We start from the raw sequence: 24,090 nt of genomic DNA, 5'->3' as shown, positions 1-24,090 counted from the left end.
AGAAACCCAGTACAATGAAAAACATACTTTCCGTTTTTTAAAAGATGGGCAATATCGATTGATAAACTTCAAATGGCCCCAAATTAAGAACCCCTGGTTCACAACAACCTGCCCTTCCAGGAGCTTCAATGTCCTAAACTGGCTCCAACCCAGTTCCCGACGCCGTGATGACAAGTTAAGGCAGTCCAGGACAAGCATGGCAAAGAATTCAAAGTGCCGTGGAGATTTCAGTGATAAATGCTTTCCTGCTGGAATGATGATGGAGGAAGCAGAATTTGAGATGGGCGAGGTTGCGAGGCGCGGCACTTCTAGCCAGGTGGACAGGACCTTCTAACAGGCGGTTGTGTGCGTCCAGCTATCAGCCGTGCAAGGGCATCCCCTGCCCTCCGCAGAGTCGGAGATACCTGGGAGGCCCGATCAATAAACGGTGCTGTGTCAGACAGGTTCTGGAGCCAGGCAGCTCTTCAGCTTCCCCGCTTTGTGACACTGCACAAGGTCACTGGCCTCTCCACGCCTCACTTTCCCCATCTGTAACCTGGAGATTCCAATAGTACCTACCTCAGAAGTTTGCTGTGAAGACTAAATCATTTAAGACACGCAAAGTGTTTAGGAGCTGTGTCTCTCATCTAATTAGGTTTCCAGCGTTCTTCGTGGGCAGCTTTATGGAAAGAAGCGGCACCGGGCCTTGCTCCTGCCCTCAGCTTAGCCTCTCCAGTGTGCGCACTCATCTCCCCTGTCGGTGTCTCCCAAGCAGGTCGGGGTGGACGAAAACGGGAAGCCCTTGCTCTTGGCTAAGCCTTTCCTAAATTAGGTCTCTCTAAACTGCAGTCGTATTTCCCAGAGACGCGGCTTAGCAAAGGCGTCCTGGTGACATGGTGGGTCATGGGTTCTCCCCCAGCTGCTGCTCGGGGTGAGAAAGAAGAGGCTCTCTACTCCGGTGCAGGGTGCGGGTCTCGGACACCTGCCGGGACAGAATGGACTCACTGGCAGGGAGGCTTTGTGTTTTGTCTTGTTTTTTAGGCTTTAGTGACTCAAATACAAATCATCCTTCGTGGTAAATTTTTTTCTACAGATGGCTCATTTCATCCATTATGAGTTGACTCCTAAATATTCACTGCCTCTCAGTATAAAGAAACAGGCAGCCTAGGTTTCGTTAAGATGGAGAAGGTGGAGCGATTCTTCATGGGAAGAGGGGCAGCACAGGAAGCTGGGGCGGTGGTGCCCGGGATTAAGCATTGGGCTGGTAAGTGAGAGGTCGGTGGTTCTACCCCACCAGCTGTTCTCTAGGAGAAAAATTGGGGATTTTCCATATTGATTTACAACCTTAGAAAATCAACTGGCCCTCCCAACAATTTTGTTCGAGAGAAAATCAACTAGTGGGTGGGCTGGGCATCTCCAGGCTGGTCTCTAGTGGGCACTGGGGGCCCTGCGTCCCCATTTGTGGCGACTGAGAAAGAATGCAGTGTCACATATCACCTCGGGGCATCTTAGTCTTCATGGACATTATTTGTCCAAGAGTCCCAGAAATTCCTAATCCAGTTTCTGAAGGCAACGTACGGGAGGCCATTTTTTTCTTGAATAGTCTTATTGGCATATGCTTCAGGCACCTTACAGTGTGATTGGCCTTCCTCTTAAGACCAGGTGTGCACTCACCACCACAGTCCACCTGAGAACATTTTCTGCTCGTCCTCAGGCCTGTTAGCTCTCCTTCCCCATCCTCCCTTCTCACCAATCGCTTCTTCACAGAGGGAGCGTCAACTGGACTTCGCAGCTGTAGGAAGAGGCGGGTAAGGAGGGTGTGTGCAAGAGTAAAGGCGGGTCAGCAGAGGTAGATATGGGCAGTGGAGAGAGGGGGGAGGGAGAAACAGAGGAATCCTGATGCTAACCCTTTGAAGACCCTTTCCTAGCCCGTCTACAACCCCCAGCAAGAGCTCTGTCTCAACCAATCACTCCGCGTCTGACCCCTGCCACGGAACCAATACTTTTACAGATTTCTCTACCAAACTATATAAGTTAGTCATTAATCGATTTTTCCACGAGATCACTAGAATTGACATGTTTGATTGAGTATAATAACAGCAAACAAAACTCCAAAGAGACAGCAAGGCACCTGCGCAGTGGTGCTCGATGAGATGAGCATTTTCTAGGGGGACCTGCAAACCATTCTAAATGCTGACCTCGGACCGGGAGCGGGAGGTCTGTATGGTCCATTCTTACTTTTCATTGTATATACTTTGGTTTTGCTCAGATTTTTTTATATAGCGCATTTTTTGAGACAAAGATTCTTTAAAAGTAGTTTGTGCCGCACTATTGTAGACAAACGTTCCATTTTCTTTAGATTCTGAAAACATATTTTTAAAAAGCTCCCGATCCATCCTCAGGCCCTGTAGGGAGCCAGGCCTGGGACCCTCCCTGCCTGTGAGCCCGGTCTGAGTCTTTTCAGGCCGTTGCAAACTAAATGCTGGTTCTCAAACCCCAGCTCCCAGAGGAGTCTCGATTGGATGTCTTTCTCAATTTTCGGTCATTTACGATGAAGGTTTCCTTTGGTGTGTGATTTGCTCATTTCTAGTGCTGTGTCTTTATGCACTGTGCTGTCCCCTTTTCTGCCCATCTCTGCAGCTGTTCCCAACGTTCTATCCCAAGCTCACCTCCTCTGAAAGCTCTACCTTCTAAATGTTTTATCCACTTCCTTGGTTTGCGATCACATTTATCTATATTGTCTGCTATCTTAAATGTATGCTCTTAGACTGTTTCTATGCCACTCACTGCTGTCAGGCGGCCCGACTCAGAGGAAGCCTCTAGGACAGGGTGGAGCTGCCCCGTGAGTTTCCGAGACGTAGCTCCTTACAGGAGTAGAAAACCCAGTCTTTCTCCCCAGGAGCAGCGGCTGGTTTCCACGACGGATTTTAGGGATCGCATCCTCCCTGCATAACCACACCACCACCAACGTTCCCTCTTTGTATGGCTAGCATGGTCTATAGGTTCTAAACACTGAGGACAAGATTCACTTAAAAAAAAGAAAATTACTTATCCTTGTAATTCCAAATACCAAGATCCAGTATGGATTTTGAGAGCATGACTAAATAATGCTGAATGCCATAATTAATATCAAAAAGGAGTTTTAAGATTTTTTAAATTTTTAATAAATCCTTTTATTGGGGGCTCGTACTGCTCTTATCACAATCTATACTTCAATTGTATCAAGCAGATTTGTACATATGTTGCCATCATCATTTCCAAAACATTTTCTTTCTACTTGAGCCCTTGGTATCAGTTCCTCTTTTCGCCCCCTCCATTCCCCCCTCGTGAATCCTTGATAATTTATAAATTATTTTTATGTTCGTATTTCACACTACCCGCTGTCTCCTTGCACCCATATTTCTGTTGTTCGTCCCCTGCGGGGGGTGGGGGTGTTGTACATCAATCACTGCGATCATTGGCTCTCTCTCTCTCCTCCTTCTCCTCCCACCTTCCCCTGACCCTCTGTTTTGAGATTTTAAAAGTTCATTTCCAGATGCAACTGATTACAAAGGAAAAATAAAAGGCTACGTCAAAAAAGTATTGCTGCAAAATCATAGAGACCTTGATTTAAAATGTGAAGCTCATCGCTTCTCGGCCTTTTGGCTAAGATCAAGTGTAAAATGTGAAGCTCATATTCCTCCACATCTCTTCTGAAGGTGATGCTTCCATCTCTACCCCATCTCCAAAGAATGCTTGAAAAGAATAAAAAGAAAAAGAGTGCTTGAGCTCTTGATCAGCACATCCGAACGGTCCTCTTGGTCCTGTGTGCCTCTCAACGTTGGGGCGCGAGATCTGCACTGTAAAGTGAATGGGATAAGGTTTCCCAATACAGTTCTCACAGGAGAGCTTTCTTCTCACCAGCGCAGTTTTCAGTTTTCTCCTAAAGTTCTTAATAAGCCCCGCGATGGTCCTGTGACTTCAAGAAAATATACCAATAGTACCGCTTGGGAATCCCAAACAGCCTCTGATCATTCTGCCTTGAATTTAACTGACCCACTAAAGGAGACTAAACAGGAACCCTGATGACGTAGTGGTCACACATTGGGGTGCTAACTACAAGGTCAGGAGTTCAAAACCACCTGCTGCTCTGTAGAAGACAGGTGTGCTTTCTGCTCCTTCCTGTAAAGTTTCCGTCTCAGAACACAGAGTCCCACAGGGCCTCTATGCATTGGGACAGACTTGATAGCAATGACTTTGAGGTTTTGTGAGACAAGTCTAGTACTGAGAGAACTTGCTGGTCACAGAGACACATTTGAACTTGTCTTGCTTGGGATGAACCCATGCACGGATGGACTGGGGCGCTAGCAGCAATACCTCTCTTCTTATCCCTGTGTAAGTTGACATGCTAGAGAGCTTTGGCAGTCGCCAGCTCAATCGCAGCATAATTAATAGTGAGACATTCTGACCTGATGGGGCTCTGGTGTGATGTAATTGAAGTACGTAATGCCATTTATTATTTATTTGCAAAATGGCATGACCTGAATTTAATCAAGTCTCTAGACCTGATGTCCGTTGTAGAGGAAATAGCGGGCTTGCCGCACTATCCAGGAGACCTTGTCTGCAGTAGCAGAAACATTTCACATTAATACAGTAACCACCAGCCCACTCAAGTTGTACCGATTGATCGATTGATTAAGCATTTATTGGGAGCCTGCACACATATTACAGCAACCCGTCCGCCTACTCAGATTTTATTTTGTTGTGGTTGGGCGCCATGCCTCTGGCTCCCCGCAACCCTATGCACAGCAGACGGAAGCACTGCCTTTAGTTAACTTAAATCGTTACACGTGGCTCGTGGCTACTGTAGTGGCCAGCACCAGGGAGGAAAAAGTTAAACATCACAGACACAGAACTACACAGTGGAACATTCTACAAGGGAACTGGCTGGGATTTCTCAGAGGGCAAATTTCACTTTAAAAAACAAAACAAAGAAAATGGTGTGGGGCGGGGGAGGGGGCAGGTATTATTCTACTGGAAAAGAAACTAAAGAGACCTAGCATCTACATTCAAGATATGAAACTTGGGGGGCTGGGGTGGTGAGGAAGTCTGAATGTAGAATTAATAATACAGAATCATTAGCTTTTTAGGTCTCAATTACAGTACATAGCAGAGTGCCCTTAGTTTTAGGACTTGCTTGCTTACGTAGTTAGGGAAAGAAGTGTGAAACTTTCTAGCAAATGGTTCAGAAAAAAACAAAATATAAAATATATATATATAATATATAGAGAACACTATATGTTATGTTATTTTCTGTAGCTATCTCTAGTGTATATATTGATACTGTAGTATCTATTTATAAATTAGATTATTGTTTATAGTCAGGAGCCTTGGTAGCATAGTTGGTTTCTTGTCTGGCTGCTAACCACAAGGTCAGTTCAAAACCACAAGCTGCTCCCAGGGATAAAAATGAGGCTTTCTACTCCTATAAAGATTGACAGCCTCGGAAATCCACAGGGCAGTGAGTTTAGCGTCTTGGTTATTATCTATATGGTATATACTATTGTGGTAGTTGTATAACCTTGTGTCCACTTGCAGGGATGAGTGAAGGGGTGTTCGGCCCGTCAATCAAGTCACCGCCCGAGGATGCCTCCTTGTGGGTCTAGCCTTCTAATAAGGAGCATCACCTCACCTTCCTCTCCCGGCTTCACTTCCTGTTGCTCGGTCACTCAGGGAGCTGCCAGAGACCCGCTGTTGGATCCACACTTCTGCACCCACCAGGCCACTCTCCCTGCATTCTGCATCCTGGCATGAGGCTGTGTGAGTCCGAAGAGGGACTTACAGACTAGAACTGGACTTACAGACTTTTCTGGACTGGGCTGGGATGTATCTTCGATATATCATCACTTTTTTTTTTATTAAAAGATCGTTTTATTGGGGGCTCTTATAAGAATCCATACATTAATTATACCAAGCATACTTGTACATATGTTGCCCTTATTCTTTTCTTGAGATTTACTTTCTGTTGAGCCCTTGGTATCAGCTCCTCTTTTTTCCCTCCCCCTTACCTCATGACCCCTTGATAAATTATAATTATTATTTTCATACCTTATACCAACCGATGTCTCACTTCCCCCATAGTTTCTGTTGGTTGTCCCCTGGAGGGGGTTTGTGTGAGCGTGGGTTGACCATTGGGATCAGCTTCCCCTTCCTCCCCTCCTCTCCCCACCTTTCCCCTACCCATCTGGTACTGCTATTCCCATTCCTGTTCCTGGGTTCCATGTGTCATGAGTGCTATCTCTCATCTGTACCTGTGCACATGCTCTGGTCTAGACCCCAGTGAAAGGCACTACCGGGGTCGTGATAGTGGGGGGTGAGGAAGCCTCAAAGAACCAGAGGAGTATTGGGTGTTTCCTCAGTGCTTATAATTACCTCTTGATATAAAGTTCTCTCTCTTTTTTTTTTTAAAGTTCTCTCTTAACATATGAGTATCACCAAATGTTTCTCTAGGCAACCCAGCCTAACTCAACTATATTATATATTGTAAAATACATGCATATTATATATAATTTCTCTATATATAGTTCTAGTATTATAACATATTATAAATAATATATACTAGGTTAATAAAATAGTGGTACATTAAATATACTATATTACATATTATCTATAACTATATGTATATTATATATCGTCTTTATGTATATATCTCTAATATGCATATACAACATATATTTATGGCAGTATTTCTATAGTTTATTAGATCAAACATATGCTATATTACATAAATATTATATACTAGAGATAGACACATGAAGGTATAGCTTATAACATGCAATTATGTATTATGTATACAATATACAATATAGTTTTTTGGTTTTTTTTGTTTTTTTTTTACAATATAGTTTTATATGGAGACTGCAGGAAAAGAAGATCAGGAAGGAAAGAAAATGAAAATGTTGAATCTAGTTAAGTATGCTGGTATTAGACACCTTCAACTTTTCCATCGGTTTGAAAACTTCTCCCTGAAAACGTTGGGGGGGAAATTAAGAACTAGGCAATATAAATTATTTCTAAGTTTTTCCAAGGAAACAATTTAGGAGAAAAAAATAAAAATCCAAAAAACTATTTAGGTGCCCTGGTGGAGTAGTGGTTACAAGTTGGGCTGCTACCTGAAAGGTCGGCAGCTCGAAGCCACTGTCTGTTTGAAGGAGACAGACTCTGTACAGTTACAGAAAGGCACAAGGCAGTTCTAACCGGCCTATAGGGTGGCTGTGAGCTGGCACCGACCCAGTGAGTGAGTTTGATGTGCTGTTTATTAATCTGTGTAGGCTAACACTTGCTATAAATGGCTAAGTAAGCACCATTTACAGGAGAAAAATTTAAAGTTGCACCAACAAAGACCTTATTCTGAAAGCTAAGATCATCATGGGGGAAGACCTTGTTTCCCTGGCCTGTGGTTGGAGCAGCTGAGCAGGCTCTGAAATTAGCGTACAAGCTTGTTTCTGTTCTGTTGCCACCTTCGACACAAGTCAAGGCTCCTCCCAGTCTGGCCTAATCTAAGTGGATGCTGGAACTGAGGGTAAAATCTTGGTGGTTGAGAACAAATTAATAATTTTAGCTATTTATTATGGGAAAAATTGATTCAGAACTCAACTGCATCGTATCTCGACACTCCTTCTAGAACAGATTAGTGTGGACGTCCAGGTTCTACTGTATAATTGATAGAAATTATGATTGGGGATTATGAAGTTTGTAAGCCTTGCCTTCAACCATTAAAATTTGATCTTTAAGTTGGTTTAGGACATGCCTACAAAGAAGGCTCTGAAATGATAAGCCCCACCCAGTGTCTTGAGTGTTCAGGGCATTTGAAAGTGAAGAGACTTGACTAGGGGGTTGTTGGTAGATTGAAGGGGGTAAAAATAGAACTCTTTGGGTTTATTTTTAACTAGTGATTTATGTCAAAAGCTGGAAAAAAATCTGGAACCATGATGAAAACTCCTCTCTAGGGCTGAATGTTAAAGGGAGCCTGTGAACTGACTGAAATGCTTGCTAGATAACCACCTGGATCCACTTGTTGAGTGGAAGTGGGAGAAATGCAGCAATAGAGACGGGTTGAGTCTGGCCACTGACACCTGTGGACCTGGTTCACAGGGACTAGAGAAACAAGAGCAGGTTGACTGGTTCAAAGTTCATAACCCAGTGCAAAAGGGGCTAGGGTTGTTGAGACTTTGTGCTTTGGCACATATTGAATTGCCTGCTTTCTGGCAATTCAATTAACTTGTTAGGTACAGATATGATTTTATTCTTTTTGTTTGTTAAAAACTGTCTGGCTAAAGAGTTGTGTAAAAGTGTCAAGACAAGGGGTGGTCTGTGGTGATGACATAATCTGGTATCAACTTGTGAAGGGGTGGAATGTAGCCTGTCAATCAGATCACAGCTTGATGACATCATTTGGAGGTGCTAAATAGCTCGTTGGAGGTAACACACACACACACACACACACACACACACACACTCACTCACTCACTCACTCACTCCCCCACTCCCCATGAGACATTACTGACATGAAGCCTGATGGAGCTATGCTGATGCAGCCAGATCCTGGAGCTACAGAAGCCACATGGAGACCCATGCCAGCACTGAGATGCTGTTTCCACTGGCACGGGATCCACAAGACTTTCCACCCACTGGCTCGTGATCTTCCTGTATTTGGTGTCATTGCATATGTTTCATGAGTTTGAGGAGGAATTTACAGATTGGTATTGGACATATGGGCTAATATCAGACTTATGGACTTGATGTTTTCTCAATATAAAATTGCTCTTGTACATAAAACTCTTATACACTTGAGTGTCCACGAATTTGTTTCTCTTGTCTACCCAGACTAACACGACTGCTTTATCTCCTCAGGGCCACAGAGCCGTTCCCTACTGCTCTTGGCACCAGGCACCCCTGTGCTTCCGGACTCCAGGGGGGTGGGCTGGCGCATCTCCCGCCCATCTTTTGCGCGAGCATTATAGATCTGTCTCTGTGTATTTCCATCACTGCTCCCCTTCCTTGTTCAGAGCCTTTGAGGTCCCTTTTCCCATTCCTGCCCAAAGGAACATAGCTAAAATCCTGCAACATAATATCACTTTATTTAGAAGGTAATCAAAAACAACACAGAACTGATGGTCACAAATAGCTGTTCATAAAAAGATGTAAATCTGCTACTTTCCTGGAAAAGGCTCAGTTGTAAAGAAAAAACAACCAAGAAGTGTCTGACGGATTGCAGCGCATTAAGCAAATGTCTGCACACCTGTGTGGGCAGTGGCCCAGGTGGAGGCCGCACTGTTAGCAGGGGGGAAGCAGCAGGGCCCCACCTTCAGCGGTAGGCCTTGCTGACCTCCTGGAGGGCCCAGCGCTTGTTCTCGGTTGCCTGTTTGAGTTGGGTGTACTCCTTCACCAGCCCGTCGAACGCCTCCCCAAGGACCTCGTAGGTGCTCAGTACCTGCCGAGACTTCTCCATGTCCTGTTCCTGCAGTCGAATGGCCCCCTCCAAACGATCCCTGAGAGCCCAGGCACAGAAGGAACGGCATGAGGATCTGAGTCCTCAGAATGCGCACGGGAGCAGGGACAGGCTGACGGGGACATGTCTAAGGCGGGCACGGAGCCAGCTCTGAACAGCTGGGCCAGGTCGTTGGGAGTGCTCACCGAATAAGGCGATGAACTCCCACCTTCTCAGCAGTGTACGTATCAGACAAGATCTTTAGCTCCTCCATCCTGACAGAAGGGGAAGGAAGAAACGTCCAACTGAGCTTCCTGAGAGTGGCGCAGTGGGGAATGGAACCTGGGACCTGTCCATGGTCAAGGAAGCAGCCCAGTGGTGATGGGATAAACCAGGTCCCTCTGAAGCCCTGGCAATGTTCCCCATCATGATTACAGAGGCTTTAAAACAAGAGACTCAGGAATGCTGACAGCCTGGGGCTGGGGGGGTGGGTGAGCAGGCAGGGAACGAGGAGGGTGAGGACTTAGGAGTGGGCTGGCCAGAGTCCCTTAGACCCACGGGGTGACAGCTCTACCTCAGCTTAAGGACCATGGCACTGCACTTGATCTCCAGGTATTGGGCACTGATGCGGTCCAGCTCAGACTGAGTCTTCAGCCGGTGCTCCTGAAGAAGCCTCTGGAGCAAGGCAAGGCACCGGAGAAGCACCTGAACCCCAGGGGCAGGAAGAAGGGAGTGGGGTGTTATAAACAGCAGACAGATGGACAGAGCCCACATTTTTTAATTGTATGCATTTTAGTTTTATCCTGTCCGGCACGGATATTTTATTATCGTCTGTTTGAAAATTACATATGGCTAAAGAGCTGTGTGAAAGTGTCAAGTTGACAAGGGGTGGTCTGTGGTAGTTACATAATCTGATGTCAACTTGAGACTATTAAGTGTGAAGAGGTGGAGTTTCACCTGTCAATCAAGTCGCAGCTTGATGACCTCATTTGGAGATATGAGAGAGAGAGAGAGAGAGAGAGAGAGAGAGAGAGAGAGAGAGAGAGAGAGAAACATAGCTCACTGGAGGCCAGGTGCATTCACTCCCTGCTAGCCATTCCTGTTGACAAGCCACATGGAGCTATGCTGACAAGAGCTATAGCTCTGGAGCTACAGGAGTCACGGTCACGGCAGTGCTGAGATGGCTCCACCGCCACTGGATCCACAAGACTTTCCACCCACCAGCCTGTGAGCTTCTAGCATTTGGCATCATGGAAACGCTTTATTTAAGCATAATACTAAGTCTTTAGTGCACTTGGCTGTTCACTAAAAGGTCAGCAATCTGAGGCCACCCAGAAGCTGCATGGAAGAAAGGTATGGCAGTCTACTTCTGACAAAGCAGCCAATGAACATCCTGTGGAGGGTGGGTGTACTCAGACACACGGGCACCAGCCAGAACTGCTCCCCAGCAATGAGGTACTAGTCGGAGTCCCTGCATATCAATATGATAAACAGCATCCCACAAAAACACGTTATGAGGAGAAAGGAGGGCAGACCAGAAACCACGAGGGTGCCAGTGGATTTGATGTCAACTAGAAGCTGTGTGAAGGGTAGGGGGAGAGTCCAGCCTTTGGGGTCACAGCCTGATGGTGGCTCCTTGGGGACTGACTGGCTTCTCTAGAAGAGGCGAGTACTGCTTCGTCCTCCCAAGCCCTTTGTTTTCCTGCTGGCAGGAGTCCCTGCTCCCAGAGGCGGCCCCGAGTGGGATGCGGAGCCTGCGACTCAGCCACTGAGCTGTGTGTGCCCTGCCTTGTTTCCATGACCTTGGATAACCAGGACTTGGCACACACCGGCCTGGGCCTGTGCTCTTCCTGCTTCCCACTTCACTCTACATCATCAGCCTGCAGCTATGGGAGGCTGACCAGGGGCCCGGCCAGCATGGACTCGTGTTGGACTGGGCTGGGCTACCTTCTTGGTATAAGGTCACTTCTCGATACAAAGTTCTTTCTTAGACATGCATGAGTGTCATTGGTGGTGTTTCTCTAGACAACTCAGCCTCACCCACTTAGCTTCCCCCGCAGGCCGCCCTGTGGCCCGGAGACGCTGACCCACCTGGGAGTAGGTGGCGCTCTGCTTCTCCAGCAGCACTGCGCGCTCCCTCTGCTGGCTCTTGGCGTCCAGACACTGCTGCTTCTCACTCATCAGCACCTCTGCCAGTTTCCACATTTTCGCAGCCTTCAGGGTTTCGCTGTCTGAATCTGGGCAAACAGACAGATGACTGCATAGGAAAACCTTTGTCACCACTGCCCTTCTCAAACCATTCTCTAGCACCCCTATCCAACCATGGTGCTGCTGGTGCTGTGGAGCAAGCACTGGACTGCTAACCTCAAGGTCGGAGGTTCAAATCCACCAGATGCTCCTTAGGAGAAAGATGAGGCTAGATGGTCCCTTAAATATCTCACACACACACACACACACACACACACACACACACACACACACACACACACACACACACTCCTATAAAGCGTACAGCCTTGGAAACCCTACGTAGGGCCGCTACGAGATGGAATTGCGTCAATGACACTGGGTAGGGACCCCGGTGGCACAATGATTTAAGCATTTGGTTGCTGACCCAAAGGCCATCAGTTTACACCCGCCAGCTGCTATGTGGGAGAGGGAGGTGGCAGTCTGCTTCCATAGAGGTCGACAGCCTCGCAGACCCTCTGGGCAGTTTGACTCCTTCAGGATTGCTCTGAGTCAGAATCAAGTCGATGGCCATGGGCTTAGTTTGTCTCCTAATCAAATTTTATTCACTCACTGTTCATTCTAGACAGGGCCCTCATTTATTTACTTATTAACTTTTTTTAAACTTAATTTTTTATTCTGTATTAGGCGGGGGTTTCCGTACCAGATAATCATTTTTGGATTCAACTTATCAAACCTCCCCATGTTGACCCTTAAATTCAGGGCAGACGAGGGGAGACCCGGGAGCCTACACGTTCCTCCACTCTGCAGGGCTGGTCCTCCAAGGAGAGCAGACCCATCCGTCCTGTGCCAGGACGACGCCTGGTGAGCACCTTGCCAACAAAATCCTCTCCTGTCATCCTCAGACAGGGAGCAGCCAGCCCTGGTGGCACAGAGATTAGGAGCGGGCCAGCAGTTCCAAGGACTGGGCTTTCGACTCCCACAGAGTTAGGGTCTCGGAAAGTCACAGGGCCGTTCTACTCAGTCCTATCGGGTCACTGAGAGTCGGCACTGACTCGATCGGTGAGTTTTGATGGGAAAACAAAGAAGCGAGTGTTTCCGAAGCTTCTCAGCTTCTATCCCAAATAGGAAGTACAAATGCGTCGGTGGAGGTGTTCTGAGAGCGGGCACAGGCCCACAGGAGGGCAGCTGCAGGCAGCGCGGGGCCAGCACTCACCGGCACTGGGGTCGTGGTAGCAGAGCAGTGCGAAACACTTCTTCTTGAGCTGCTGCTCCACTTCCAGCTGGAGCCGGCTTCTCATCCACAGGAAGTCCTGCAGCCACAGAAGGAAAAGGGGAGAGGCAAACACAACTCTGGGGACTAGCAAGATCCAGCCAGTGGATTGGCTGCTGCCCACGACCTCAATGCACGGGAGATTCGCTTTCGGCCTATCAGGTTCACAAAGCGTAAGGGAAGGTCAGGATCCCATGGAGAGGACAACACGGAAGGGCTGGGAGCACTGGGGACACCCTTCTGGAGAGCAGTTGGGAGAAATTCAGCAACAGGTTTTACGTGCTTTGTCCTCCGACCCAGTGATTCCACTGCTCGCACTGACGCTACGCAACTGGCATCCCCGGGGAAGCCACGTATGGGCGAGCGTGCTCCCACCGGTGGGACGGCCAACAGCAGCCTCGGGGTCCATTAATTAGGTCAGCCAAATGGCGCCGACGCTTCCTCCACACGCCGGGACCCCGGCCGTGAGGCCAGCACTCGGCCTAAGAGCACCGAGCACCGACACGAGCCTGCACACTGCGCGCTGAGCGCGCACTGGGAACTAGCATCGTACGGACAATTATTTATGGACCAGAAACAACACCCTAATCTATGACGTGAAAACAGACGGCTCCGTGCAAGTGCGGGAGGCATAATGCCACTTAGGACGAGCCGACTGTCATGCTACCTAGAAAGACGTGTACGGTTAAATGGAGGGACGTGAGCGTGGACTTCCGTGTCATGTTTTTCTTACTTGAATTTGACCGCCATGAACAGGTTATCATTTTCACAGAAGCAACATATCTTATTTTTTAGAAAGTTGGGTGTTAGAGGTGGAGAAAACTGAGCTTTGTGGTTTCTTTGGTGGCAATATCTGCCTGTCCCCAACCTCTGCAGGTGGCATGAGCTCCATCAGGTCTGCTTTCTCCAGGCCGAGCAAGGAAGGCGCCTCCTTCCCCTGGCTGGGACTCAAGAGCTGGGTCAGTTCAGTCACCAGTAAGCGCTGTTCCAGGGTCCCGTGAAACTAAAACAGAGACGGAAAACCAGAAGGGTTACTGTGAAATGCTTCCCCACACCTCAGCAACCAGCTCTTCACACCGCTCCAGCGTCCTCCAACATGTCTCCTGCAGAAAACTCCCAACTTGTAAACACCTCCTCCTCTCCAAGCGTCCTTTAAAAACTCCTGACAGCACACCCAGCCCTTCTCCCACAATTACAGCTCATATCTTTTTTAGACAACTTATTGCTCAGAGCTTCTGTCCCCCCAGATCACATAATCAGGCAAAGCCACAGCTCGCTTGGTCATTCCACGGCTGGGAGCCCACCCCTGCGTCGTCTCTTCTGCCTCACCTTTTTGTCCTCGGAAGTTAGATTTGTGTCTTGTGTCTTCACATAGTAGTCCACAAGCAGCTCCTGGATTACTCTCTGCAGTATCTCGGACCGCAGCCACATGGTCTTGTGCAGTCGAATGTCTTTCCAAGCCTAGGAACCAAAAGATTCCCAGGCAGGCACCTCTCCGGGAAGCCCCTCCCCTTGGGCCGCCCTCTCTCAGGGCCTCTACCTGCGCCTCCTCCTGAGCCAGGCTGAGGCTCAGCCCACTCCCATCCACACGCTGGCAGAGCCTCAGCAGCAGCTTGCTGAAGCACGGGTTCCGCAGCAAATCCTCCTCACTCAGGTTACAGGGAGGAAGCTGCTTCCTGAAGACTCGAGACAAAAGAGCAAAGGAGGAATGGGCTCGAACTTTTACCTAATTATCCGGGATTCAAACTCACTTCCAGAAACAAGTTTCTTCTATAAAGATTTCTAAATCTAATGAGATTTTTTTTTAACACCCACAAATAAGCTGGAGGCGGTACTCAATGTCACCAGCATCTACGCCGTGCTGTTGTTGTTCTGCGTTGCCGCGGAGCAGGCTACAGCTCATGGTGATGCCTGCCCGGTGCCGCCTGTCACCGCTGTGATCGCTACAGGAGCTGAGTCCACTGTAGTAGTGACCAGGTATTTGCACGCCTTGCACTTATCTGCTAGCACTGCATCCGACAAATACTTTGACCTGGTGGGTTCACCCCTCCTCAGGCAACCTGGTGGTTCCCCCCCTCCCGGGAGGTCACCATATCGAGGCCGGGCTCAGTGCAGACACCGAATCGGCAGAGCACACAACTCCTGGTCCTGCAGAGATCCTCCGGCCTCAGCTTCCCTCCCTCCATCTACAGCGCCCGGCTGGTTCAGACAGCATTCTGTGGTCATTCACAGGGTTTTCACTAAGAAGATGTCCAAGCCTTTCTCTCTGGTCTTTTAGAATCGGAAGTTTCACTGAAACTTGTTCATCACAGTGACGCTGTGGTGTCTGAAATACTAGGCAAACAGCATCGTAGTTCCAGAGTTGTGTGTAGGCCCCACAGTAAAGCAGTAAACTGACTGCTGGGTAGTAGCTAGGTGGTAGTATACCAGAATAAGAATTCAGAATTAGGAAAGGGGCCTTGAACTGTGTGCTGTTGCGTCTATGTGACCCCATGTGGCAGAGCAGGGCTGCCCCATGTTTATGGGGACAGATCGGCAGGCCCTTTCTCCCACAGAACAGCTGGTGGGTTTGAAACACCGACCCGACGTTGGCAAGCAAGGGCTAGCCATCCTGCTACCTGGACTCCTTCTAATAAAGATCTGAGAAAACAGAAATAAAGTTGGAAAGCAGCAGACAAATACGACTGAGAATAAAGCACCCTTTAGGAAGGGTCACCACCATACCCCTAGCTCCTCATTCACACCGAGAAACTGGAGCTCACTGGGGAAGGAAACGAGGAAACGCACGTTCCAATTCTGGATGTGCTCTCTGGTCACATGCGCCAGCTTGAGGGGTGTACCAGCGTGAGTCCACACGAAGCTTTGCCGTAAACGCGCCCTGGTGGTGGTGGTGAGTGACCCGCGTGGACTCAGCAGAACAGCAGTAAAACTTGAGAAAACAGGTGCAAGTGACTAGCCCCCCCCTGGCCACCCACATCCCACAAGGTGGCTTCCTGTCCACCCGTGGCTCGGGTCTTTGCTTTACTCCGACTTACCACCAAGCACTCAAGTTTCATTCTCTGGCTCATTATATATATCCAAAGTCCTCTTGGAGAATAAGAACTAGCTACCTTTTTCTTCCCAAAGATGTTGAAAGGGGGTCATGGTAGTTCAGTAGACTTCTCACCTTCCATGTGGGAGGTCTGGGTTCCATTCTGAACCAATGTACCTTATGCAGGGCCACCGCTACAGCATCATTGGAGGCAAACACGTTTCAGTGGGACTTCCAGACTCAGATGGACTACCAAGAACGGCCTGGTGCTGAAAAATCAGCCAACGAAAACCCTACAATCCCAACGACCCAAATCTACAACCAATCACAGGCATAGCGCAGGAGCCAGCAACATTCTGCTCCAGCGTGCATGAAGGCACCATGGACTGGGTGTCGGCTTGACGGAGTTAATGAGACATGGAAGGATTCCAATAGGGGAGTGGTCAAAATATAGAACAGTGCTGGTTCTTGAAGAATTCAAGACAACGGATTCAAGACATAGGGTTTAAGACAAAAAATACCTTAAGATTTTAGAGAATAAAATGTGGGGAAAATGTAAGTAAGGTAAGAAGGAAGCCCTTAAGGAATTTGCTGGCTGCCCTTATCTTTAGCAGGCATTTGCAAATGCATTACGGGAGGAGCTTGAGTTTCGTCCAATGCACAAGCACATCCCGAATCGGAGGTGCGGCAATGATTTTCAAAACGAAAGTGTCCAAGAGTCTTCACGATGCTTGGGCTTGCAGGAACTCAGCTCGTGAACATTATAAAACCCTTTTGATTACAGAGGGCCAGAGTGTCAATAAGGCCTCTTTGGGGAAGTCCTCCAACCTCTTGCTAATTTCTATCCATACCTTGCTGGAGTACTTCCATGCCTTCTCCAGGTAAGCAGAAATCCCCAGATGCCATTTGATTTTCCTGGGATCCTACCTGTGGAATGGAGTAGAAGGCAACAGAAGGATGAATCAACTGGCTAGCTGTTCTGGAGAAAAAACTACTTGGGGTTCAAATTTCTGTTGTCCACCAGGTGGGGAGGAGTCTCAGGGATGCCTCTTACACGAAAGGGCCATCTCACACCTCCTGGGTACCACGCCCTTATGCACAGACGCACAAGTGGCCAAACATTCTGTATTCAAAATGCATTACAACAGCTTCTTCTTGTTCCAAGTGGCCCCAAATGGATCTTCTTAGGAAAGAAAACTCAAATTCACTCGAGGCTACATCAGAGGCTCTTCTCTCTCCCATGACAGCTAAGTTAGACTGAGCTGCTGCGTCTGTTATGAGCAACACGGGCAAGAGGAGAGGTCGGAGGGTTTCCCCCTCAGTAGCGAGGCCTCAAAGCCCACGAGTCGCCTGTGTTGCTGTGACTCATCCTTTGGGAGTTTTGGGTCATGAACTCTAGAATCATCCTCCGGAAGTGACAAATCATTCCCCCCTTGAACAGCAACGACTGGTTTAGCAGAAGGGCATCATCCATCGGTAAAGAGCAGGGCAGGAAAAAGACTGACTGAGGTCACTGAGCTCTGCGTATGCAGCGGTGCAGTTAATGGGACTTGAGCGCCGGTGTTGGACAGATCGGGGAGCACCCTACAAAGGGTGCCATCGACCAGAGGGGCAGTAAAGATGGGCACAGTTGGGAGCCAGGAATTTTCCCTGGAATGTTCTTCTCCATCCCTGTGCTCCAGCCCCTCCCACCTTTCTGTAAGGTTGCACAGGCCAAAGCCAAAGGGTCGCTGAGCCTCTCAAAGAACAGACGTCAAAGGCTATTGGGATTTAACACTTCAGGTTCACAGGACATTTGGTTTACTCCCTCGCTTTATGAGGGACATCAAAGTAACTACTCACTTGTTTTGTAACCTGGTCTACAGGGGCAAGCAGCTGTGGCCTCCCTCGGGATTGAAGGGCTTAATTTGCAGCTCCCACTGCTTTCTGTGTGGATTCAAGGGAAATGCTTTTCCCGAGCCCAACCTTTTCCCCCCTACCTGCAAACCTAAGATCACGATTCCTGCCTGGGATGAGACATGAAGAATTAATAACACAATCGACCTGTCTATAGATGTCACTTCTTGGGCAGGCGCAGCGGTGTTCTCTTTAACAGTTCTGCGTATCCACAGATCTAAGCCTGCAAGTTAAAAGTTTTGGCAGTGGAATGCCACACGCGGAAACGAGGGCCAAAGCCCCCACTTTTTGAAACGCCAATGGTTCTTCCCGCCCTAGGGGAACTGCCCCCTTCTGTTTTTTTAGGGTTCTCTTCTCTACCCTTAAAAAATGCTACCGGGCGTGAGAGGTGGCGGCAGTCGGGCTCCATTCCCCACCCTCGGCGCTCAGACGTGTTACAACGCTGCCACGGGGAGCCCAGCGTTTACGCGTTCTGACTCAAGCGTCGTTTAAAGTCTTAGAGCTGTCTTCACACGCTGCGGCGAACGTAAAACGGATTTTACAGGTATTTTCACAAGCCGTGACCCGGCGGGGCCCGAGATGAATCAACGCGCGGCGGGGACCCTGGCGCCCGCTCTCCGTCTGTCTGGGCGGCCGGGGCTCCCGCGGGTGAGAGCGGCTTCCGGCCGGGCTGCAGGGTCCCTCCCGCGGCGCCCCGCCCGCCCGCCCGCCCGCCGCCCCGCACATCCCGGACGAGGGCTAACCTGCGCACCCAGCGCGGCCGGCGCTCCCGAGGCCGGCCGAGGGCGACACCTCCCGAGACCCGGCCCGCGCGCGCCCCGGAACCTCTCGCTCCGGCCCCGCGCAGGGGCGGGGGAGCGCGGCCCGGGAGGACCGCGCGGGAGGGCGGAAACGGGCCGGCGGGGGCGGGGCCGGGGCTCGGGGCGGGGCTCGGACGGGGCGGGGCCAGCCGGCGGCGGGAACGGTAGGCCCCGCCCCTCGCTCCCGGAGCGCGCTCCCGGGTCGCCAACGGCCAGTGACGCGGGCCCGGGCGCCGGGATCCTGGGCCGCCGGACCCCTGGCTGGGCTAGGGGCAGCGCCCGAAGGCGCCCTTGCCCTTGCTGCTGGGTGCTCCCCGCCGTCACCCCCACATCTAGGGACAAGCGTTGAGAGCAGGAGCACCCTCCTTGCTAGCATTTTGGAGGGTCTCCGACCAGGCCCTGCGTTCACTACCAAACCCGATTTACAGATGGGGAAAACCGAGGCGCCAAGAAGCCGGTGACTTGTGCAAGGTCGCAGCTGAGAGGAGGCCTGAGTGCCCCAGACCATCTTGGGGTCCCCTGGAGCCTCGCTCTGGGCTTGGCTTTTAGGGTGCCCTCCCCACAACGTCGTCGCCCAGGCTCTTCTGCCCTTCCTTTCCAGGCTGCCTGGGACCTTTGTCAGTAGGGGAATGGTTCTTTTAAAAAGATGATCCGGTGCTAAGTATAATGCACCCGCTCCATCAAATCGCTGGTCTCCAAGAAGCTGATAGGTAGCTTGGGGTGAGGGTGAAGGCGCCCGAGGGGGTGAGGTGAAGAGAAGTCTGCTAGCAGTGGATAAAAGAATGGTGCGATCCAGTATGGAAATTTTATATCCTGGGTCACCTCATCAGCTGCCACCCTTCGTGCTTAATATTAAACTGCTGTCATTTTCTAAGGCTTTACAAAATCATTTATGCTTCCTCAGCCCTGTCGTGCAGCATCACTGAATATCAGGCATAATGTCCCTAACAAACGACACGTGGGACAAAAAAGCAAGCATGCTTTAGCGACTCACTTGACCGGAAACCTATGAGAATTTCTGTCTTTCCGATTTGTCAAGTTCTCGAGTATGGTACTACAAAGCTTGGGCAAGGCCGCTCTAAAGTGCTTGGGGAATGAGGAGGCAGAAGGTGCAGAGGCCAGACTTCAGGTGGGAGGATGAAAGGGAAGCCCGGAGTGAATCTTCACACATAATTATCTATTCTAGCTCTGTCTCTAGCAAGCTGGGTGACCTTGGGCAGCTCATGAACTGCTGGGAGCTTCCAGTCCTCATCTGTCAAAAGGGGGAAATAACCTACCTTCTCCAATCTCATCGTGTTGATGTAATGATCAAATGAGATAATGGCTGAGAGAGTGCTTTGGAAAGGCTATGAAAGTGAGGTGTTTTAAATGGACATTTATTTAGCATTCAGTGCGTTGGGGAGACACAAAGATAGATATGACCAAGTCTCCGCGCTGAGGAAGTTAATAATCTAGTTCAGATAAGACCTATGTATATGGGGGGGGGGTGACACATAGCAGGAAAATAGATGTCAAAAGAGCACTTGAGACTATAAATACTAGAGAAACTTGAAGAAGGGAAAGGGTTCTTGGGCAGTAATAGAAGAGTTTTTTGGTGGGGGAGGGGCTGGAAATAGGGGTAGGAAGATGTTATCAAATTAATCTTGTCCAGGGGGGAGTGGGGAGGGAGGGGGAAAATGAGCAGCAGATATTAAGGGCTCAAGTAGAAGGCAAATGTTTTGAGAATGATGATGGCAACAAATGTACATATGTTCTTGACACAATGGATGGATGGGATGGATGGATTATAAGAATTGTACAAGCCCCCAATAAAATGATTTTTTAAAATTAATCATGTCTTAACTGGCCTTTAAGGGAGAGGACAAGTTTGAGTTATTTAGGACGGTGCAAACAGAGACAATCTAAGGTGATGTCTTGGGATCTGGACCACCGGAAGGCTAACAACGCTCCCTAAGACTGGAGAGTGGACTATAGACATCCTGACAGTTAAACATGCAGCAAAACACGGTGAACAGGATCTTCTAATCAGACACCATCTGGTGTCCTTGGATGAGAAAGAATTGCTAGAGACGTACTAGATTTATTCTCTCCGCCACCCTCCCTTTCTGACTTTCCCTTCTGCCTCTCCCCTTCTCTTTTTCCTGATTAACAAACAAGCAAACACACAAAACAAACCAGCCTCCTTGGGATTTAGTTGGCACACATTTTCAGGTAGGCGTACATGTGTGAAACCGTTGCCACAAGGTGGGGAACAGAGGCAGCACCCTGAGAAGCTTCCTCCTGCCTCTTTGTCATCCCTCTCCCCCACCCTGCCTGCCCCGGACAAGCAGGGATCTGCTTCCTGTTGGAATAAGGTGCACGCCCCTGGAGAGCATACAGACGGAGTCAAATACAGGTGTAAGCCTTTGGTTGTGGGTTCTTGCACTCAGCATCCAGGTCGTTGCTCCATCAGAAATACTTTTGAGTTCATTTCTTTTTTTATTGTTGAGAAATGAAAAAAAAATCCTTTATACAACCTTCATTTTTTTAGTGGGTGCTTCCTCCATGGCCCCCCTCATGGCTTGGCATAGAGAATCATTTATTTGTTGAGGAAAATTCATTTTTGACCACCCCATCGTGCTAAGACGTTAAATAGCTCTGTTCGTTCCATGAAACCGCTGACCTTTACAGGCCTGTCCCTTCCCCAGTGTTCATCTCACCTTTGGCTGTGTCATATGCAACACACAACCACTCCCTCAGTGCTCTTTGATGACCTGAGAATATGCTAAGTGATGCAGAGAGAGGCTCCTGGCGGGTAGGGTGGGTAGGCCAATTAGGCCTATAGCTACACCCTCACAATGTCGCTGGACATTCTTGAAGCTACTGCTCCTGATCAAGCCTTCTGAAAACATGAATGTTGTTGTTAGTTACTTGTCACCTGTTGTATTAGTGTTTCTCAGGCCTGAAGTTCTTTTTTTTTTTTTTTAACATTTTATTAGGGGCTCATACAACAATTAATCACAATCCATACATATACATACATCAATTGTATAAAGCACATCTGTACATTATTTGCCCTAATCATTTTCTTTTTTTACATTTTATTAGGGGCTCATACAACTCTTATCACAATCCACACATATACATACATCAATTGTATAAAGCACATCCGTACATTTTGCCCTAATCACTCTCAAAGCATTTGCTCTCCACTTAAGCCCTCTGCATCAGGTCCTCTTTTTTTCCCCCCTTCCTCCCCACTCCCCCCTCCCTCATGAGCCCTTGATAATCCACAGATTGTTACTTTGTCATATCTTGCCCTATCCGGAGTCTCCCTTCCCCTCCTTCTCTGCCGTCCATCTCCCAGGGAGGAGGTTACATGTGGATCCTTGTAATCAGTTCCCCCTTTCCAACCCACTCACCCTCCACTCTCCCAGCATCGTCCCTCACACCCCTGGTCCTAAAGGTATCATCCACCCTGGATTCCCTGTGCCTCCAGCCCTCATATGTACCAGTGTACAACCTCTGCCCTATCCAGCCCTGCAAGGTAGAATTCGGATCATGGTAGTTGGGGAGGGAGGAAGCATCCAGGATCTGGGGGAAAGCTGTGTTCTTAGGCCCGAAGTTCTTGGTGCATATACAAATATGAATACATACCCCCTCCTTGTACAAGAAATGTGGCATACCATATACACTGTTCTATACCATGTTTTGATTACTTCAGAATGTATGAGAAAGATCTTTGGGTATGTGATCCGATCAGTGGCATTTAGTACCTTCACCATGTTACATAACCACCACCTTGTTCTTAGTCTGGAAAGTTTGCATCACCCCAAAATAAAACCCCCTACCTATTTAGCAGTCACTCCCAATTCCCCCCCTCACTTCAGTCCCTGTCAACCACTAATCTGCCTTCTGTCTCCATGGATTTGCCTCTTCTGGGTATTTCATATAAATGGAACAATAAAATATGGGATATTGTACGATTTGCTTCTTTCACAATTAGCAAAATATTTTCTGGAGAGTCATCCACATTGTAGTATGCATCGGTACTTCATTTTTCACGATTGCATAATATTCCACAATATGAATCTAGAACAATTTGCTCATTCATGTACTCATGGACATTCATGTTATTTCCTTTCTGTTAGGAGCAATTGTGTCCCTGTCTTCTGTAGATATTTTTACTTGAAGCTCAGCAATTCCTTCAGTTGAAATAAAAGCTAACTTTCCATTCCTTGGGGGTACGTACCTAGGAATATACATGAGCATGAGTCAGAGGGTAGTTCTATGTTGAACTTGTTGAGAAACTGCCAAGCCCTGTTTCCCAGTGGCTACGCCATTTAATGTTCCCATCAGCAACTGGCAAGGGTTCCCATTTCCGCTCCTCCGTGCCAACGCTCATTTTCCACGCTAGCCCTTCTCTTGGGCGTGGCCTGGTCACGGACGGCTGTGTTTTGAACTTGATGATGAATGTAAATGGGAGTCTGAGAAAAGTCCACTTGGCCTTTCAGACTCGGACATTCCTTCGCTGAGTTGTTTCGCGTTTTGTGGAGAACTGCCAAGATCATTGCAAGGACTCTGCCTCCCACGCACTAGCTAGGACACAAAGTGGCTTCAACGAGAGAGAGATTCCTGGTGAGGGGGTAGGATTTCACATATATTGCTAATGCAAACTTTGAAAGTTTGGGTTTAAACGGCTGGTTTCAAACCTGGGGCATTCAAATGGCCATACGAGCTTGGAACTATACTTCACTGAGCAACTGTTGAGAAACAGCTGAAAAATCCGTCACACCAGGGCCGAGGTAGTTGAGGGCAAGGAGTGGGAAATCTGCGATGGGACTGTGAACCCCCAAACTAGCTGCAGGAATAAGAAGTTGTACAGGCAGCCAGAGAGTGGGAGATGCTTCTCAAGAGTGTGGGCTGGAGAAATGAGTGCAGTCTGAGCCGCAGTCTGATCGGTGATTGAACTCAAAACAATCGCCTGCCCATTGTAAGGACCTGATTTACAAAGGAAGCAAGTGGGGAAAGAAAATAAATATGCAATCAACCTGTGACCTCAAGTGAAAATTTCAGAACAAGTGTTCATAATGTACCTTCTTTTTTTTTTTTTTTTTTTGTAATTGCTTGACACTTCTGAGGTGATTTGAAACCTAGCCTCTTGTGGCTTCAAGGGTTGTCTGCCTGGTCAGAATTCTGTCATCCAAGCTGGAATGAGGGGAGTGACGAGGTAGCTGGGCATCAACATAGGGAGTGGGGGAAGCTGGGTTTCCCCATGAGGCGTGATTGTGAGGCAGTCGGGGTCTGTGCACGGCCTGGCGGAGACTCTGGATCCCAAAGAAAACCTGAGAAGTTTGGCTCCCAGATAGAACAGATTGAAACTGTTTTCACCACAGGTGTCGGAGGTGCTCAAGGAAATTGGTTCTGAGGAGAGAGGCTAGTATCATTTTGGAACGTTCGGCCCGAAGCGCACCGC

At 48.6% G+C, this 24,090-nt stretch overlaps 1 protein-coding gene across 2 annotated transcripts; it reads right to left on the bottom strand.

Annotated features, from left to right (window-relative positions):
* Positions 1–9,076: 9,076 nt before the first annotated feature.
* On the bottom strand, positions 9,077–18,723 carry HAUS4 (HAUS augmin like complex subunit 4). 2 transcript variants are annotated; one of them, XM_075531232.1, is made up of 10 exons: positions 18,579–18,723; positions 16,791–16,866; positions 14,449–14,591; positions 14,238–14,369; positions 13,777–13,911; positions 12,852–12,948; positions 11,540–11,685; positions 10,023–10,153; positions 9,655–9,723; positions 9,077–9,509 (listed from the first exon to the last, which is right to left on the bottom strand). In XM_075531232.1, exons 2-10 carry the CDS (start codon positions 16,843–16,845, stop codon positions 9,326–9,328), a joined length of 1,092 nt encoding a protein of 363 aa, XP_075387347.1. In that variant the 5' UTR covers positions 16,846–16,866; positions 18,579–18,723; the 3' UTR covers positions 9,077–9,325. The 2 variants fall into 2 exon arrangements, with proteins under 2 accessions (XP_075387347.1, XP_075387348.1); XM_075531233.1 differs by having other exon boundaries at positions 18,587–18,679.
* Between the last annotated feature and the right edge of the window lie 5,367 nt (positions 18,724–24,090).

This window comes from Tenrec ecaudatus, chromosome 14 (assembly GCF_050624435.1).
Source record: "Tenrec ecaudatus isolate mTenEca1 chromosome 14, mTenEca1.hap1, whole genome shotgun sequence".
Taxonomy (NCBI): Eukaryota; Metazoa; Chordata; class Mammalia; order Afrosoricida; family Tenrecidae; genus Tenrec; species Tenrec ecaudatus.
Note: the sequence above shows the minus strand (reverse complement) of the source record. Positions and strands in the feature narration are given on the sequence as shown.